We start from the raw sequence: 20625 nt of genomic DNA on the forward strand, positions 1-20625 counted from the left end.
CATTCAGACTCTGCCAGGATCTAGTATCAAACCAGGAACCGTTTCCCAAAACACAGAGGACAACAGCGAATATGGTTTGCTCCAAAACCCCTGGAGATCTGGACTGTGATTCTCCTGCTGGCACTCTTCAGAAAGTCCATACGACATCTCCATCTGCCACAGACACTTTGAGTAGTGTTGAAGCTGCTGTGTCACAGCTCCGTGGGGGCAGGGCTGCAGAAGCACCTCTTCTTCCTCTGGGCCTCCTAAAATCCAGCAGCTATATATGCCACTCAATAAATGTTTCGGAGCAGCATAGTCAAAAGCAGTACATACGGTCTCCAAAATCCAAAGAATCTTGCCAGGCTTTTTAGTGTTCCCAGTTCACGGTGCAATAACTACTTTTATACTTTGAAAGGGATAGTTTGACATAGACCCCCCCCCGCCCCCGACCTCCAAATTGTTTATATGCTTAGACCCTCCAGGCTAAGGAACAACACAGAGTAATCTGGAGCAGGTAAGTGGCCAAGAGTCTTTTTCTAGCACACATTTTGTGCTGAAACTGTTCCTCGGCTTCTTGACACCATGAATGATTATTTGATGTCTTCCCGTATCTTCTACCTCCTTCCCTTTTATCTTTCCTCACTGGCTCTTTGTTTTAGTTAAAACTCTTAGTTACAAGTAACAGAAACCAAAGGCTGGCTAAAGAAAAAAAAAGATTTATCTTTCTTTCTGTTTTTTTATTTTTTAAGATTTTTATTTATTTATTTGACAGAGAGAGAGGCAGGCAGAGAGAGAGAGGAGGAAGCAGGCTCCCCACAGAGCAGAGAGCCCCATGCGGGGCTCTATCCCAGGACCCTGGGATCATGACCTAAGTTGAAGGCAGAGGCTTTAACCCACTGAGCCACCTGGCGCCCCAAGGAGATTTATCTTTCAAGTCACAGTGGTAGCTCAGAAAATCCAAGAACAGGAGTGAAGCGTCTCATGATTAATTGAAATGAGAAATTGAAAAGGTGTCAAAATCCTGAAAGAAAACTCACTCCAACGTTTGGTTTCTCTCTCTCTCCCTCTCTCTCTCTCTCTCTCTCTCTTCTTCTTCTTCTTCTCTTTCTCTCCCCACTCCCCTGAGAACTTGATTTTCTGTTCCCCAGTGCAATTGGAAGTAAGAAGGCAGCCTCCACACAGCTCCTTGGCTGATTCCCCTTCTTTTCCAGAGATGATCAAAAGAATAAGTGATGACATTTGAATTTCCATTTTGAACATCAGGAGGAGAATGGACTTTGCCCAGTTTGAGTTCGATTTTCATGTTCATTCGTTTGTTGATGTGTCAGGTTTGGTGTTTTGTTTTATTTTGTTTTCTGGAGGAAGGGGTCACATACCATAATCGGAGATGCTGAAATTTTCAGAGAAAGGGGGTGGGGTAGACATCAAACAAAACTATCTACTAGAATTATATTCCCTCAGGGAAGAAGTTTCTTTCATTCTAGATTTTCATTATTTTTCTTTATTGTCCTCATTGCCTTTTGGTATTAAACAAACATCTATGCCCAGCTTCTTTTACATTTACTTACATCCTGAATTGACCTTTTGAGATTTACAGGAGCAATTTGAAAAGAGCAAGTGATGACTAGGGTCAATGTATGAAAAGAGGAACTAGCCACTTGCCAAGTTTGGGCTCTGGATACCGGACCACCAGTCTAGAAAAAAACAGAATCCAGCCAGGTTTCTCTGGTGGTGCAGCCAAAGGGCATTGATCCAAGCATGTTTTTGTTGTTTACATCTGTTCCATTTTAGTGGACTGAAGCATATGATAAAACGTTTTTTTCTCCTTTTTTCTGATTAACTTTCTAGAAGTTAACTTCTTTACTTAAGAATAGTCTTAATTTGGGGAGCCTGGGTGACTCAGTGGGTTAAAGCCTCTACCTTTGGCTTAGGTCATGATCCCAGGATCCTGGGATCGAGCCCCGAGTGAGTCGGACTATCTGCTCAGCAGGGGACCTGCTTCCCTTCCTCTCTCTCTGCCTGCTTCTCTGCCTACTTGTGGTCTCTCTCTGTCAAATAAATAAATTAAATTTAAAAAAAAAAAAAAAAGAATAGTCTTAATTTACGTGGTTGAATTTACCACAGCAAATTCTTCACCTACCAAGTGTTCTACATCACTACGTGGTGTGGCAAGAAAAGAGCATTTCAGAAGGAATCGTAGCTCTTGGAAAATCAGCAGAGTGACCCATAAAAATCAGAGGAAAAAATGGGTGACTCTTGGCTAAATGTTGAGCAGAAAATAAACATGTTGATATTGTGGGTACATGTGAGGAAATTTGGAGTGTTTTAGCTGTCATCTCGTCTTTGAAGAGCATATATCTGAGAGGGAAGATGTAATCATAGATGAGGAGGATGAAAAGATCTGGCCTGTGGACTGACTGATACCTCTTGGACACGCTGCCAAATCTACCCAAAGCAATGGCACCTACCAGGTAATTCAGCCTCTGGGTAAGAACTCCGAAACTACAGTACATGGGAATGTTTTTATGATATTTTACCTGTATTTTTGTAACTATAAATTCTTACTGTAATTAAATCAGGGCCTAGATTAATATATGTCTTGTAATTACTAACTTGGATATTTTCATTCATCTTATAGGATGACTGAGTTTTGTAGTCCTACAAGTATGCAGTAGTTTATAGTCTAAAATTTTAAATTTGTAAAATGTCAACCAAATATTAAGGCAAAATTAGCAACTTACACATGGACGTTAATTGCATTTGTTTACTAACTTTAGCCAAGTGTTTTCACAGAAAGTTTATTTTCTACTTACTTATGAGGTACGTAAAAGAGAGATTATGCTTCTATCAGTTCTTTAATGACTTGCCTAGAGCCTCACAACTAGTTAGAATCTTCTTACTAAAAGTTCTGTGTTCTTTACTCATTTAAACTGTCTGGACTTGTTCATATGATTATCCTATTAATAACAATCAAATGTGAATGTATACAGAAAAATATGTGATTTCTAAATGAGTCATTAATTTCAAAGAAAGATACCAACCTGTATTAATTGAATTACAGTTATGTGTATTAAAAAGCATCAGTCTAAATACAGGCTTGATAACACTGTATGAAATATTTGGTCTCTGTCCTGATGTTAAATTTATAGGTCTTCATTCTTTTTCTTTCTAACCAGAATATTCTATATCTTGGTTAATAAAGTAACGCTGATAGAATAAATTGGGAAATTTGACATTGTTCTCTGGAATAATTTAAGTAACAAAGAGCTTCTTTAAAGTTTTGATAGATCTTGATTCAATGCATTTATGGAAATAGATTGCTAACAAATTTTTCAGTTTCTTGTATACTGTTGAACTCTTAGTCAATGTCCATTGTCTATGTTTTTCCAGTATTTTATCTAAATCTCTAAATTGGTCAAGAATTTTATCAAACTTATTCAGCTGCAGTTATATATTCTTTCTCATTTGTTTGATTTTTGTGTTTTCTTTCTATTTTTTCATCATTGAACTCATCAGTTGTTTGTCTGTTTTATTGCCCATTTTGAATATTCATTCTGGGTTTTATTAACAATTTTAATTATTAAAAAACTCCTAGAAGAAAACATCAGAAAAAACTTTCCTGACATGGGTCTTGGCAATAATTTTTTGGATCTGACATCAAAAGCTCAGGCAACAAAAGTAAAAATAGACTAGTGGGATTCTATTCAAATTAAAAGCTTCTGCATGGCAAAGAAAAAATCAACAAAATGAAAAATGGGAATGGGAATAAATATTTGCAAACCATGAATCCAGGAAGGGATTAATACTTTCAATACATAAGGAACTTATACCACTCAGTAACAAAAATAAAAATAACCCAATTAAAACATTGGCAAAGAAGGAATTTTATGTCTATGTGGAGTCCCCTTACGTATGTCTAATACATTTGGAAAAAACAAACAAACAAACATGAGCAAACATCCTAAAAAGATACTTCTCAAAAGAAGAAATTTAAATAGTAACAGGCATTTGAAAAAGTTTCAATATCTTTCATCACCAGGGAAGTGCAAATTAAAACCACAAGGAGATACCACCTCACCCCTGCTAGGATGGCTGTTATCTGAAAGGAAAATGATAACAAGTATTGCAAGGATGTGGAGAAAAGAAACCCTTGTTCTTTGTTGATGGGAAGGTAAATTGGTGCAGCCACTATGGAAAACAATATGGAGGTTCCTCAAAATATTAAAAATAGAACTGCCATATGACCCACCAATTTCACTTCTGGATTTGAAAGGACTTGAAAACAGGATCACAAGGAGAGATCGGCACTCCTGCGTCCATTGTGTCATTATCCAAAATAACCAAGATATGAAAACAACCTAAGTGTTCATTGATGAACGAATGGCTAAAGAACATATGAGACACACACACACACACAGGAATACTATTAAGAAAAACAAAGAAAATCTGCCATTTGTATCAACGTGGATGGAGCTAGAAGAAATTACACTAAGCAAAATAAGTCATGGAAAGAGAAATATTGCATGATCTCACTTGTATATGCAATCTAAAATAGTCAAACTCACAAAAGCACAGAGGCTAAAGGGTTGGGAAGAGGGGCAAATATGTTGACACAGGTCAAAGGGTACAAAGTTTCAATTTGGCAAGAGGAATAATTTCTGGAGATCTAATGTACCACATAGTGATGATAGTCAATAATACTGTATTGTATACTTGTCATTTGCTAAGAGGATATATCCTGAATTAAATCTCTACCCTCCCACCCCTCCAACACAAAACGGTAACTGTGGAGAGATAAGAGGTATGATAATTAGCTTGATTGTGATTATCATTCCACAATGTATACATATATCAAAACATCAATTTCTATGTCTTAAATGTATACAATTTTGGGGAGCACCTGGATGATCCAGACAGTTAAGTGTCAGACTCTTGATTTCTGCTCAGGTCACAATCTCAGGGTCCTGAGATCAATCCCTCTGTCGGGCTCTGCACTGGGTGTGGAGCCTGCTTAAGATTCTCTCTCCTTCTCTGTCTGCCCCTCCCCACCCCATGCTCATGATTTTACTCTCACTCAAAAAAAGAAAAAAAAAATTAAATGTATACAATTCTTATTGTGTCAATTGTATCTCAGTAAAACTGTTAAAAAAAATAAAATAAGTTATGTCAAGGAATCCTGGTCAGATATAGGTTCCCTAGGAATGCAAACACCAGCTCTTTTTGAGAAAGGATAGAAATGAACCAATGAAAAGAAGTGAAAGTCCTAAAAATGTGATTCTGACTCCAAAATTACAAATAATTCCTATCTCTTTATTTAATCCAAAATTCTCTCCAGGGTCTTTTGGGCCCTATCCTCTCCTCTTTCCCCTCTCTCTAAAGAGCAAACCTATTTATCATTATATCTTTTCCCACCTCCCCCCTCCTCCCTCCCCACTCCGTGGTTTGACTGCTCACTACCACCATTGCCGAGACATTTGTATTATTTGTATTCCAACTTCTTTTCTTCTCTATATCCTTGGAGCCAGAATCACCTAGAAGTTTTCAACTTCTCTTTCCTCTACTTCACATTTATTCCTTTCTCTCTCTCTCTCTCTCTCTCTCTCTCTGTCTCCTGTGAATTCTACAGCAGCCCTGGATCTCGTTCAGAAAATCTTAACTTTAGAGACAGAGCCAGACCACTAGGGTTTCTTCTATTTAAGAAATAATGCCATGTGATTGTCAAAAAAACTACCTTTGGCTCTTGAAGGTTTTCATGATTGTTTGCTGCTCTAAGTTCCTTTTTCACCACCAGAGAGACTTCATTTTCCTTATCTTCTTTCTGCCTACATTCAGAGTAATTAAAGATGCTTATAGTTACTGAATGCTGGTCTCTGGATGATTTCAGTTTTGCTATAAAAACAAGACATGACAAAGGAGTTAACTTGAACGATTAACTAGAATGCCCAAGTTGCAGAATGCTTGATTCTACTTTCTGTCAAATGTCACTAAATATCTTAGAATGTCCACTTCTCGTCTACGGCTATACCACCCTGAACGCGCCCGATCTCGTCTGATCTCGGAAGCTAAGCAGGGTCGGGCCTGGTTAGTACTTGGATGGGAGAATGTCCACTTCTCTGATATCTCATAAAGCTTCAAGGTCATTACCCTGGATTTCAACTCAAATTGTGTTGCTCTATGTTTATAGATGTAAATAGTCTGCTAATCACATATATCCTCAAAGTCTTATAAATTATTGTCATCAATGACAATACTTAGTGGCTAATGGTGCACGTCCAAATTGGTACAACTTTTCTAGATAGATATTTGGCAATATGTATCTTGAACCTTAACCACATTCATAAACTTTACCCAGTATTTGCACATCTAGGAATTTAATTATAGGACTAATCAGAAAAATCAATCCAAAGAATGATATGCCTAAAAAACTATCACATGTACTTTGTAAAAATTAGAACCTTATTACCCAACATTAGTTATATTTAGATACACCATAAAATAGAATGCCATGCAACTATTAAAATTCATATTCTTTTTTCTAAGATTTTATTTATTTATTTACTTGAGAGAGCGAGCATAAGAGGGAGCAGGGTCAGAGGGAGAAGCAGACTCCCTGCTGATGCAGGATTCAATCCCAGGATGCTGAGATCATGAATTGAGCTAAGGCAGATACCTAACCAACTGAGCCACCCAGGCACTGCTAAAATTCATATTTTTAAAGGCTATAAAATGCTCATAATAAGAGAAAAATGGAGGATATAAAGCAATATAGTCACTGTAGTCTGAATTTGATATAATGCACACATGTAACATATACACTAGTACTTACATATATAACATAGATGTTTATATTATATGGAAGACTTATGGTATATACATCAAAATATTAATAATGATTATCTCTGACAAGTAGGAATATGGGTGTTTAAATTTTCTTATTTTTACTTTGATGTAATTTCCTACATTGTCTATAATCAAGATTTATTATTTTAGGGTCATAAAATAATATGTAACATATTTTAAATTTTCTACTGAAATATATTCCTACCATATACCTCTTTCTCCCCAAAATCAAAATGTAGGGAAGTGAACATGAAAGTTCTAGTTTGTGGTTTTCTCTCTCTTTTTTTTTTTTTTTTAAGATTTTTATGTATTTATTTGACAGACTGAGATCACAAGTAGGCAGAGAGGGAGGCAGAGAGAGAGGAGGAGGAAGCAGGATCCCTCCCGAGCAGAGAGCCTGATGCCAGACTGGATACCAGGACCCTAGGATCACGACCTGAGCTGAAGGCAGAGGCCTTAACCCACTGAGCCACCCAGGCGCCCCATAGTTTGTGGTTTTTTCTTAATCAAGGTTTTCATATTTTGTTCTTCCTATTATTTTAACTTTCTTTGAGATTTTATATGCACAAACTTATTTGAAATATTGCCCTCATTCGTATGAGCAGTGCTTTAAGGGGAAAAAAACAAATTATTTCAGAATTTAGGATTTTTCCAGCAATTTCAATTATTGGGACTGCTCAGGATAATCATTGGCACACAAATCTATAATTATTCACAATAGATGGGATATTTGTAAAATGAAAATGTCATCCATGGCCCTGCTCAGGAATGTGACTTGGAAGTCCCTTAAATACCCATTAATCTGTCCTCTTATTAATATCCTCACTTCCACTACCTTCATTCAGGTTCTCATTATCTCATGCCTTCGTCTCCTAAATTATCTCCCAGTCTGCATTAGTTAGGAAAGCTACCTTTCATTCAGTTTGCAAAGGATCATTTCTGGAAAATGGCAATAAATGAAAATAAAATAACCAAACTTCTTTCCATGGCAGCTATGTTACACTCTCTCATGTATCAAATAAGAGCAATATATCTCAGCCTCTGCTGCTACTCCAAAACTTAGTGGTTTAACACAACAATCATTTATTAGCTGGTAACTTGGTAGGTTGCCCATTTGGGCTGGACCCAGCTGGGCAGTTTTTCTGCCTGTCTCAGCTAAGCTCATTCACTTTTCAATTGTTAGGTGATGGCTTGGCTTGGGCTAGATGGACACACCTGTTGGGCATTTGGTAGGGTGTCAGCCTGAGAGGCTATTCCGCAGGGCCTCTAAAACAGGGTAGTTCTGTCTTGCTTATGTGGGAGTAATGAACAACAACAACAACAAAATGAGAGTGAAAGGTACAAAGCCTGCTGAAAACTGGGCTCAAAATCTCACAACATCTCTTCTGCACAGTCATAAGATCAATCTATGAATTATATATAATTCATTGACTCGTAGATGACTCATTACAAACAATGAATTTGTTTTAATTGTTGAACAAGAATTTGCTAAAAAAATAAAGCAAACAAGCATTTTTTTCAATTTTTATTTAAATTCTAGTTAGTTAACATACAGTGTAATATTGGGTTCAGAGTAGAATTTAGTGGCTCATCACTTCCATAAAACACCAAGTGCTCATCATAACAAGTGCCCTCCTTAATGTCCATCACCCATCTAGTTCATCCCCCACTGATGTCCCTCCATCAGCCTTCAGTTTGTTCTCTATAGTTAAGAGCCTCTGATGGTTCGGTTCCCTCTCTCTTCCCCCACCTGCTTCCCCTGTGTTCATTTGTTTTGTTTCCTAAATTCCACAAATGAGTGAAATCATATATTTGTTTTTCTCTGACTAACTTATTTCACTTAGCATCATACACTCTAGCTCCACCCACGTTGTTGCAAATGGCAAATGTTTCATTCTTTTTGATGGTTGCATAGTATTCCATTGTATACATATACCATCTCTTATTTATCCATTCATCAGTTGATGGACACAGTCTCTTTCCACAGTTTGGCTATTGTTGTTAATGCTGCTATAAACATGTACCCCTTTGAATCTGTATTTTTATATCCTTTGGGTTATAATACCTAATAGTATAATTGCTGCATCACGGGGTAGTTCTATTTTTAACTTTTTGAGGAACCTCCATACTGTTTTCCACAGTGGGGCAGACAGTCATTCATTTGGGCAATTAAGGTAGAAACCTGAGTTGCTATCTGAGGAGGTGGGATTATAAAGGCCAAAGTACTGCTCTTTACCATGTCCCTTATGCAAAACAGGCATTGAAAGCACATAAACTGGGCTGGGCTGAGTTAATATGCAAATGAAAGACTGAAACTTATCAAATCACATTGGCTCCTTTCAAAGTGAAGAATGCAAATGATTCAGGTGTCCCAGTGAGGAAGGAGTTAAGCCCAGGCTGATATGAGGACTTGCAACTGGCAAAAATTCACGGTTGCTCCAATCAGGAGTATAAATTTCCCCTCCCTTACCATCGTGCCTCCTCCAACTCCATTTTAAAGGAGACTCTCTTAGCTAGGCTTGCTTGCTCCATTTTGAAATCTCCTTTTACATAATAGGGTAACTTTGCTAGAGTCAGAAAATCCATTTTTAGACTGTAAATATTTTTGAGGAGGAAATTTTTTTCCTTCTACTTTTCAAGGTTATGTGGTCGGGTCTAAGAGTTAAACCGATGTGAGACAGAATAACAAGAAAATCCAAGTCATGTTCATACCGACAGGAGCCCTTCAAAAAAAGGGAACCAGATGACTGAGGCTTAGATACCTAACAGGGCCTGGGGCTTCAAAGTGGGGGGAAGGCAATTTATGGGAAGGTGAAAGAGGAAATGTTTGCTCAACAAGGGTTGCCTTGACAACTAGATAAGTCTCTCAGAGGAAGTTATTGCTGGTAATAGCTCTCTTCCTCCCCTCTGATGCAAAAAGGCAACTTCTCTGTTTTCAGAGCTTCTCCTTGTGTCTGTGGTTTCCCAAAGTAATCAGCTCAAAATAATGCATATGCCAAAGAGTACTGGGCATCGTACAATGCCTTGTGTTACTGCAACTTTTATCAAGACTTTTGGGTAGAACTCTGTCTCTGCTTTGTTCTAAGTATTGAGCCTTATTTAAATGGAGTTTATTAGACAACCTTTAATTTTCCTTGATAATTTCAAAAACTATCTGGTTAAATCTCTAAAGAGGTGGCTGCAAAGGGCGGAAGTCAAAAAGCTAAATCTCTTGGTTTGTTACTACCTTTCTACGCAGAAGGGAGACCTCCCTCCCTTCCTCTCTTCCCTTCACTACCCCCCCCCACCCCCCAGACAGGAATTTTCCCGATGTGTTCTTTCTCTGGTACTCCCTGACCCCGGGAGCAGAAGGCAAGCTGGGACAAAACAAGCTGATACCCCCCAATCCCCTCCCCCACCAAACTCCCAGGTGGGAATCTGTGACAATCCCCTTGCCCCTTTGGCTGGCCTAAAGCTAAGGGAAGGAAAAACAAATGGTTAATTTAACAGCGATCACTATCCTGCAGGACAGGACTCCCTCCGTTTACAAACATCTTAATAATTTGCAAAGAGAAAAGCGTTCTTATCAATAACCTAGCTTCCAGAAGGAAATGTAGATAAAACTGAAGGTCCTCCTAACCTGTAGCCTGTTGACAAATACTGGAGGCAGGCAGAGCCATTGCTCCGGGAAGCTCCTACCTGTCTTCACGTTAATGCCTTCCTACGGGGAAAACTACCCTAACTTGACCAGTGGCTGGGCCCCCAGAAGCTGTAGTTCCTCTGTAGCATATGAAAGTTCTTTGGAAAACCTCCCTTTGTCCTTACCTCCCCCAGCTCCCCACCCCTCACAACACTGGTGCAGCAGCTCTTCCTGCCCATGGGTCCTGTCCCTCTGCGGTAATAAACCGCCATTTCGCACCACGGAGGTCTCAAGAATTCTTTCTTGGTCGTGGGTTCCAGACCTCACCCCATCAAACCTCCCCTACATTCAAAAACTACATCACTCCCCATATCAAATAATGGAGTCAGCACTTACGATGACCTAAAGTTACACCATATCTAAGCCCTAAATATCCACTCTCTGAACTCCAAACACCCATTCCTTTACCAAGATTTAACCTCTCCATACTCCTTGAATTTTGAATTTTCTCTTTTAAACGTTCAGGTTTTTGTTGTCTGATTTCCCAAACTTCTCTTCCATAACCTGTGGTCTCACTATCTTTCTAAAATATAAATGGGGTCATGCCAATCCTTTAGTTGTAACATGTTGCTGACCTCCCCCTGCCATCAAGGTAAAGTTTATCCTCCTTAGCTTGGGGGCCCATCACAAAGGGGTCCTGTGGCCCCAGCCTGCGGTAAAGTTTCCCGCTAGGCACTTCTAACTCCTGTCTCGACCTAGACAATCCTTAATCAAGACGCTGAGCTTTAACTCTAGCCTGAAGATTTTGATAGTCTGTGTAGGCTGTTTTTCATGAAATGACTTAGTGGTCTCACCTTCCCTTGTATCCTCTATGGGCGTAATGCCATCAAATCTGACCAACAGAAAGAGCAAGGTTCCCTCCTCTGATCGTAACAAAGAAATTTTTGGAATAACCAGATTCACCTGTATCATTCTGAATAGCTCGCTGACACAATAGTTTCTGAGCTCATTTTAAAGAATTGTTTGCACTGGTTCATGGCTATAAAAAAGTGACTGTTGGTGATAAAGCTCCAGAGGGAACCCAATGCCCACATTCCTCTCAGGAGGTTATGCAATGCTCCAAAGGAGTCTACAGGGGGCGCTGTATCCCCTCCTTCTTGGCATCTCAAGCATCCTCACAGCACAGACTAATTCTTAAGCCTCCAAGCAAAACAAACAGGGGAGTTAGAAAAAAAGTACAAAGCTGTGGGATGACAATGCAGGAGTCGGAGGCAGGACCAGCTTCATGGGTATGTGCCCTGTGCCGTAGCACAGGGCTGAGCCCCATGTAGAGAAGGGCCTATTCCTGGTTTAAGGCTCTGCTATTCTGTTCCGAAATTCTTCTTCCTTTTTTTTTTTTTAAAAAAAAACAGGGGCCCACATTTTCCTTTTGCACAAGGCGCCACAAATTATGTAGCCTGTTGTGGTCAAAAGATTTAAAGCCTGGCATTTTCAGCTACATTTAGCCTTTCCTATGGAAAGATGTGGTGAATTTTCTTCAACTTTTTTTTTTTTTTTAAATCCAGGTCCAGTCAGAAAACCTTTCAACCCCATTTCCCTCTGAAATTGGTTGGAAGATATTCTGGCAGAGTCCGTTTCATTTTACCACTTGCTAACCCTAGGCAGCTGATTTGTCTCCATTCCTTCAGTAAGCAAGGGGATCCAGGTGGCATTGAATTATCTCCATTTCTTTCCTGTGTGCTTATTTTCCCATTCTTCTCCCTGTTTGGGGCAATATTTTTTAATCTGTAACAGCTGTGATGGAATCAGCTTCATTGTTGGGGGCTGGTTTAGAGTGTTTGGCCTAAAGACCCTAAAGACTAACATTTGGAAATGTTAGTGCCTTCAGCCCAACAGCTATGAGGTGCTTAACCCTTCAGCTGAGTCTGTGAAGCCATGGTAACTTAGGTTTCTGTGGTAGTTCAGGTTCCTGATGATGAAATTAGTCGTGTTGGCTCTCAGCATTATTTTATTTCCCCTTGTTGTTTTGTCATAGAACAAGTCTTTGAGAGAGTGAACATACTTTGGCAAATAAGACCGCTCCTGTTGGAGACCTGGTTGCAAGCAGCAATCACCCAGTGGGCTCCAGACCAGCTGATGGTGTTGAAGGGAGGGGTTATGGCTTTAGATTCCCTCCTTAAAATTCAAACATAAACTCTGTAGGGATTACTAGATCGACTTAAATGGAACTGGAAATTGCCTTTTTTGCCTTTTTTGCAGCGATATCAATTAAGAAAAGGACATGAAGTCTTTGGAACGCATGTCATGTAGCAGAGGAGATGGTGACACTAAGAAATCTGAGAATTTGGCAACGTGTATGAAACCAGTGGATAAAATGCTTCGTAGGAGTTGCAAATGATACTCAAGCATATTTGTTTCCTTAAGTCTCTTCAAACTGTATATATAATCGATGTACAATTAAATCGCTATTGATGCTTCTTGGTAAAGATGCGAGATAAGAAACCAATCACAGAATCCCACCATCCCATCACCCAGCAAGACGAACAAATCCTAGGTGAAACCAATGACCAAGTTCAACAACAACAAGACCCAGATAAGAGAAAAGCCGTAACCCTAGATCACAAACTTTAAAAGATGAGAGAATAACACAGGCAGGTGACTGAGGGCTCTTCTTTTCACCCTCACTACCCACAAACGTTACTGTTGAGTCAGAAGAGTCCTGAGACTTCCCTCTATACCTTCTAACTATGGAAAGAAGTAAAGAAATAGTTCCTCGTGATGAAAAAGGGTGGAGGGGGTGGGTAGTAGAAAAAGCTCCCCAGTGAAGTGAACACCTGCTGACTCTGCTGGACCACGAGCTCCAGGCATCCACGAGCAGCCTGAGAAGGAACCTACGTCATGAAGATATTCTCCCATGGAGCAGAACAAGTTCTTTATGAAAAGGTAAATTCCATTAGTGAAGGTTGAACACAATCTCAGAGAAGATGGCTAGGCCCGTTTTTCCAATAAAGGCTGCAAACAGCTTCATCAAAGTTGTTCCCACATTTCTAGATACAGGAAAATGTATAGAGCTTAATTCCCAGTCTTCAATTCAGGGGCAAAATAGATTCACGAACTAATTTAAGGTAAAATAGGAGATTTGTATTTGAATGTATAATACATATTACTAGAATTTACATCCCTTCAATCTCCATCAAGCTGAAAGCCTCTCTTAACCTGATCATGAGATGCAAAGTGCCTGTTGGGGATGGTCATGGAAAAGATGTGACTGCAGACTGGCCCATGAGCTGGGACTGGGTATTCAGGGGTTCTTCACCCCCTCTGCTGTCCTTGAGCAGTGGGTTCCACTTGCCTTTCCCACTTCTAGAGGCTGCATAACCTTGAGGACACAGCCTTGAGCTAATGATGTGGTGTTGAGAACATCTGCATGGTATACATGACTGAAACTAGTTAAGGTTCAGCGGGTGAATTCAGTGGTCCATCATCTCGCTGCCCCTGAAGACATACTTTGTAAGTTCCCTTTGTTTATTCAAACGGCCACCAACCAAGCTGGAATGGCTCACCTCTTTCTTTGGTCTCTCCCTGGGTCCCTCGGAGTAGGGGGTAGCAGGTTTCCGATTATAACAGGGAAGCACCCTAGATGGTTACAAACCAATGGTGCCCTAAAAATCAAGAAGACAAGAACCAATTCCCGTGTAGATAGTGCCTTGTAAATAGTGGCCATGGGAGATCTAGATGCCACTAAGAGAGATTAGTGGAAAGTAAGAATAAGAAAAATGGATCAGGGAAAATGAGCATTAAGAAGTGGGCAGAGAAGGGATGAAGACAATGAAATTTCCAAGGAACATTGCTGAAGGTGGAGGATGGGTTTGCCTGGACCACTCTAGCATGGCCAAGTTGAGACAAAGCCACCTGGGGCAGTGTTTGAGTGCTAATCTATTAGGGAATGTATCAAAATGTAGAAAACCACCCAGAACTATTCCAGACAAATGTGTGATTTGAAGGAATCTTTTAATAATTTACTTGGGGTGGAATCTGAGACCTCCTAAAAGATGGTCCCTACAGAGATGGGATCAGGTTAAGAGAGTAACTGCAAATTTGGGGTCAGGCTAGGAGGGCTGAGGACAAGGACATGGGGCAGAGAACTTACAAGCAAAGAAGTGGCTTTTCACTTTCTCAATTTGAAAGTGAAATTCACCAAAAGCCCAGGCTAAAAATGTCAAACTCCGCCTGAACTGCATCAAGAATATTAAATAAAATTTTGCAGAGAATTAGTGGAAGAGGGAATCTACTACTTACAAACAAACAAAACAAAAGATAGCAAGAGAGAGAGAGAACCTTTCCAAACAGTCTGAAAACATCAACTGTGTAAACCAGAAGCACAACTCCGGGAGGGAGATGGCTAAAGACCGGGGGAAAGAAATGGAAAAAATGACTTCCTTCTATCAAGGCAGATCATCTTTAGTGAGGAAAAAAACAAACAAAAAATAACTCTAGATGGTTTAGACTTTAACCTGCAATCATGTCCCAATTCCTCTCTCCATATAGAGATGGAAGAGAATGAGTCCAAATAACATAGTTCCACAGGGTCCTAGAGCTGGTGCAAGGGACGGCTTTCACCTAATGACTAGGAGGGGGCTGCAGCCAGGCAGCCCCCACCAACCCCCCACCACAGCCAGTTGAAGCTGAGACAATATGGTTCAGAAATAGGAATCTGGTAAAGAAATGAGAGCAGAGGGGCACCTGGGTGCCTCAGTGGGTTAAAGCCACTGCCTTTAGCTCAGGTCATGACCTCAGGGTCCTGGGATCGAGCCCCACATCGGGCTCTCTGCTCAGCGGGGAGCCTGCTTCCCTTCCTCTCTCTCTGCCTGCCTCTCTGCCTACTTGTGATCTCTGCTTGTCAAATAAACAAATAAAATCTTAAAAAAAAAAAAAAAAAGAAAAAAAGAAAAGAAAAGAAATGAGAGCAGGGAGCAGTGTGTCAAGAGAGCAAGAAGGTGAGAAAGGCAACCCTGGCATTGGTCTGTTGTCCACAGCTAACTTTTTGACGTACCCTACATATCTCATTTTCATCTCATCTGCTCAAGACTTCCCCTTGACCACCATATCTAAAGCAGTTCCCATGCACTTTTTAAGTCAGTATCCTGGATTTGTGTTTCTTTCTTTGCTCTTATTACAGTTTTTTTATTATTATCTATTTTTCTCTCAAAACTGTAAGCCCTCCGGGGTCAGGGACCATACTTGATTTGTTTATTCCTTTTCTCCCAGATGCCAGTGCAGGTTTGGTACCAAAAGTATTTCTTGACTAACTAGATGGATAAGTGTTCATGGTCTTAAGAAGGCTATCCTAAGAGCCCTAAGGTCCAAATTAGAGTATCTTATTTGTCTTTCTCTCCATAGTGCCTAAACCCTCCATAGCTGGTACCTAGCGAGTACTTAACAAATATTTTTGAATAAAATAATAAAGCTGTTTGTAACAACAAAAAAAGTCAATGTGTCACTCATCTTAAGAACCTCATATGAATTAGTAAGTAGCCTCAGGTTTTGTTTTATTTTGTTTTTTTACAATTGGGTAGGTTCATGTTCATGTTTATTTTCTAAATCAAGGCTTTTTTTTTTTTTTTAAATGGATTCAAACATTGCTTTCTTTATTTTCCCTTTGTTAGTATGGCACAATAATGTAATTTATTCCTCTTAGGTTTTCCAGTCAGTTTCTGAGCAAATACTCAAAGAATCCTTTCTGTTTCTCAGTTGGATGATACTTGATGAATAAAACTGTGAATACAACTGTGAAAGGCATTCCCTTTTTAAAAATGAAATCAGGGGAAGCTCATATAGTTTCTCATTGACAGACCTATTTTGGACTCAGTAGACTGTAGGAAAAAGCTAGTATCTATAAACTAGTATCTATAAACTCATTTCAAACTAGAAAAATCAAGTTAAATTTTACTGACTTCTAGTGTGTTCATTTTTACTTACTATGACTATGCTAGACACTATGGAGAAATATATATACATATATATGTAAAATAAAGTTTCTTCCCCCAAGGAGCTGACCAAACAGCAGGAAAGATAGCAATTCAGACGATCCTAATAAAAGCCACAATAAGGCCAGCATGGTCCAAAGTGTAATAGGAACACAGAGCAAGGAAAGGTAGGTCACAGCTGCTATGATCAGTGAATGCCTTATGGAAAAGGTAGCATTTTAGATGGGCCTTAAAGTGGGCTTGTTTCAAAAAGCATTATGATATGGGTTACATGGAACATTTAAATCTTCTAATTGGATAGAACCAACAATTGAAAAGGCCACTTTTAATATCTCTGTGTTGCTAATATCAAGGAAAGCTTACTGAGTAGTCAGAAGTTAAAAAAAATTAACATATATATATATATATAAACGTATATATGAATAGATAACATACATATAAATATTTTATGTGCAATTAATGCGTTAAAAAACACGAGAAAATGACATTTTAAAAAACATTTTGATGAGCAATGTTTTATCATTAACAGTTTTAAATCCTAAAATTTTAGCTTTGTTATTTAGTCCACTGCTCTTATTTTAAAATTAAAGGGAAGAAGGCGACTGCTAAAATGAATCAACCTTCCCAGATTACTAACTACAGAGAGAGGACTCCATCTCCCATTTCCTCCTTTGACCTAGTTCTCTTGCCACCATGCTATACTGCTTTTCAGATAACGAAGTATGGATTATTCTATTATAGTCTACATGCTTGCCAAATTTTGGCTTTCATAGAAAATGAACTTAGTGAAAACCTATCTGTCATTTTCTACTAAAAAAAAAAAAAAAAAAAAGTGGGTGGCCCAGTTGGTTAAGCATCTGCCTTCAGCTTAGGTCATGATCTCACAATCCTGGGATGGAGCCCCCACATTGGGCTCCCGGCTCAGTGGGGAGCCTGCTTTTCCCTCTGCCACTCCCCCAGCCTGTGCTCACTCGCTCTTTGTCAGATAAATAAATAAAATCTTAAAAAGGGGGGGAGGGGGCAAAGTTGGCAGTGGATACCATTTCAAACTGCTTTTGACCAAAATTTTTAGATTATACTAATTAATTTTGCATACTTAGTTTATGCCAAGAACTGCATTAAGCTCTTTTAAAATGCATCCTTTCCTTTAATTGCTGCAACAGCCCCAGGAGGTAGGCATTATTATTTAATGTCTATTTTACGGATTGGAGGCAGGTATACTTAAAAACTGGCCCAGGATCACCCGGCTGATAAACAAGAGTTTGGGGCTGGAATCCACACAGAGTCTATGCCCCTAACCTTTAAGTTACCAAGATAAAGCTTTGCAGGTGGGAGAGCAAGATCCATCGCCAACCCTGGACCGCATCTCCATCACCTAGCACAGCCTCTGATACCTCATAAGCCTATTTCGTAAGTTTTCTCGATAAATATCGTTTATTTATTGATTCAACAGCGCTGACTCACTGATCAACTTAGAGCCAATGTGATTTATTCTTTGATGGCGAAATAATTATGGATCTGGCAGCCACTGGGTGTCGAGTCCTGTCCTAGAAACTAGAGGAAACATCTTAGCGGCACGCGCCAGATGCTTGAGGGCGACCAGGGCCAAGGAGGTAAGGGAGGGGAGGAGGTGGAACGCGGGTGGAGGCGCAGGTGGGGGCAGGAGGAGGGCGGGCCCGTTGCTGCGGGAACGGACTTCCGGGGAGGGGACCGCCGTGGGGGGCGGACCTGCACGCGGAGGAGGAGGAGGAGGCGGAGCCGGCGTGGGAAGCCGGGGGGACCTGGGAGCCGACGCCAGGACGCTCCAGGCTTTTTGTCGGTGGGTTCGAAATTCCCACGTTGCCCTTGGAAATTCTTTTCTTCAGCCCCTCACAGTCTCCCAGCCCCTGGCAGCGCTTTGACCCAGCGACTCCCCGCGGCCCGGAGGTGCACAGCCCGCAGTCGAGCTGGGCTCCTCTGGCCGCCGGGACGCGGGTGGAGGGAGCGGCGCCCCGGGGCTGCGACTGAACGAATTCCTGGAGGGCAGCGGGGCGGGGAGAAGAGGAGGTTCGGAGCCTGTCCTCGGGGCGGAGCACAGGCCCCTCAGAGCCCCGTGGGGGAAGGGGGACCGGGAGGCCCCACGCTAGTCGGCAGGGGGGTGAGGTGGAGGGCGGGGCAGAAAGTAGGGCTGTCCCCCACCGGAGGGGATGTTCGACGCCGGGCCGCGGAGCTCCCAAGTCAGTCTCTGCTTCTCACCAAAGAGACAGGCCCGGGATCACCAGCTTGTCCCCTCGTTTCAGGGGCAAGAAGGCCGCATCCACTGCAGAGAGAGGTCGAGGAAATTGGAGGGGGCGGGAGGGAGGGAGGCTCTGAAGACCCCTCGACCTGCACCCGAAAGGCACCCGGTGGCTTTTCAGCCCGTGTGACAAACCCCCACGAGGAAAAGCATGAATATGGGCGATGGTTTTACAAAGAAAAACACTCCCAAGAGTCTCATCAGAGCGGAGGAGTTGGGAGATGATCAAGCTGAAACTAAAATGAGTTTAATTCAAGAGCTGGGATCTGAGACAGAACCGAAGTAAAAACCTTTTTTATTTACAGTGTTAGGAACCAAAAAGAAAAAAAAAAAAAAGTTCGGAGGGAAAATTTTGCGTTAATTACTTCAAATTATCCTGTAGTTCGGTTAAAGAATAACAGTTTATCAAATAGTGATTTTTAAATTTTACCCCAAAAAGACTTTTGCTGGATTTATTATGGGATGCTATTACAATTATTCCTCTGCTTTAAAGACCACGTTGTAGCTTCCGAAGGGATTTTGTAGTTTTACTTGAAAATGTGATGAAGGATAATAATTCAATAAATTGAAAATATATAGCTAAAATTCTCTCACTTAAAAACCACTAATAGTTGTTAATGACATATAATATCAAAAAGAGAAAGGAAATGGGATTTCTTTGCGATGTAACAAATTTTAGAGCAACACCTGTTTTGAGGGACCTCATTTTAAAGAAGAATATGGCCCCTAAAATTACTGTAAGGAATTACTTTAGGAATTTACTTAACTTTTACTTTGGACTAGCTGCCGCTGCCACTTTCACACACCAAGCACTGGCACATGTTCTTTCCTCCGTCTATAACGACTACATTTCAAATTTGTAATTTCTCCTTCCAGTTTGCTTGTGAAAAGCCTAAAGACCAGTGTCCCATACTTTTAGACTGTATTAATCCTAATTCTTCTAGACACCCCCCCATGTAAATGTTGGCAGTTTTGCAAAATTCCGTTTCTTCATCCTGACTGGATAAGTTTACCTCTGGAATTCTGTCGAATTTCTTATGATTGGTTCCATAGAATTAAAACTCATTCTTCACTTAAACAGTTTGGTTCTACCCAGAGGAATTTCGGGGACAGGAGCATACATAATTTGGTATTACCAGGAAATACAGCGAAAAATATTTGTGGCATGATAGTTAAATATTTTAAATGTCTTAAAATAAGAATATCTATATTTAAAAGTCGCACATCAGATTTAATAATACATCAGATTTTAAGTCCTGTCATACTGATGGCCAGATGAGTTGAACAGAGGCATAGTTTTTTGTGTAATAGGAACACATAACTTCTACATATACACATAACATTGCACTAGTTTTAGATTTACTTAGAGAAAACTTGACTGGGAAAGTCAAGTGGAGAGGAATGGGGAAGACTAAATGCATTTGACTGTTATTAATAATGAGTATAAGAAAAAATTTCTGAGTGCAGTGGAGCTCAAGTAGGTGTTCCATGGGTGAAATACAGAAACTTCATGGGTGAAATACAGTATTTGAGTTATTACCATTATTATAATGCTTTAGCTTTTGTTTATTTCATTTATTTTTCATCTTATTTACTCTTCACTAGTTTAGACATGAGTGAAAGCAGCGAAGAATGTGTGAAAAAGATTAGCAGTGTGAATCTTGACAAACTTATAGATGACTTCTCACAGATAGAAAAGGTATGTAAAGATATAAAACAGTTGTAGTGTAAAAGGAAAAAGTGAAACAGATTTTGCCAGTGGAAGGAGTTGGGGAAAAAAGAAAAATGTACCAAAAAAGATAGTGGAAATATATTCTGCTAAGTCCCTTCTTTCTCATTTTTAAAATCCATATTTAAAATATATTTGATTTTGAATCATTTATACTAATACATCAAAATGTTCCTGGGACAAGGAAGTAGTT

General features: G+C 40.1%; 1 protein-coding gene across 4 annotated transcripts in view; it reads left to right on the forward strand.

Moving 5' to 3' along the window:
- The first annotated feature begins 18134 nt into the window (after positions 1-18134).
- CCDC152 (coiled-coil domain containing 152) overlaps positions 18135-20625 on the forward strand; it is a 31822-nt gene continuing 29331 nt past the window's right edge. The window contains exons 1-3 of one of the 4 annotated variants that reach the window (XM_059173902.1): positions 18275-18474; positions 18825-18985; positions 20309-20402. In XM_059173902.1, the coding sequence (XP_059029885.1) occupies positions 18855-18985; positions 20309-20402 (225 nt within the window). In that variant the 5' untranslated portion in view covers positions 18275-18474; positions 18825-18854. Of the gene's footprint in view, positions 18248-18274; positions 18475-18617; positions 18986-20308; positions 20403-20625 lie in introns of those variants that run through there. The other 3 variants (XM_059173905.1, XM_059173904.1, XM_059173903.1) reach the window with 3 other exon arrangements.

Source organism: Mustela lutreola, chromosome 5 (assembly GCF_030435805.1).
Source record: "Mustela lutreola isolate mMusLut2 chromosome 5, mMusLut2.pri, whole genome shotgun sequence".
Classification (NCBI taxonomy): Eukaryota; Metazoa; Chordata; class Mammalia; order Carnivora; family Mustelidae; genus Mustela; species Mustela lutreola.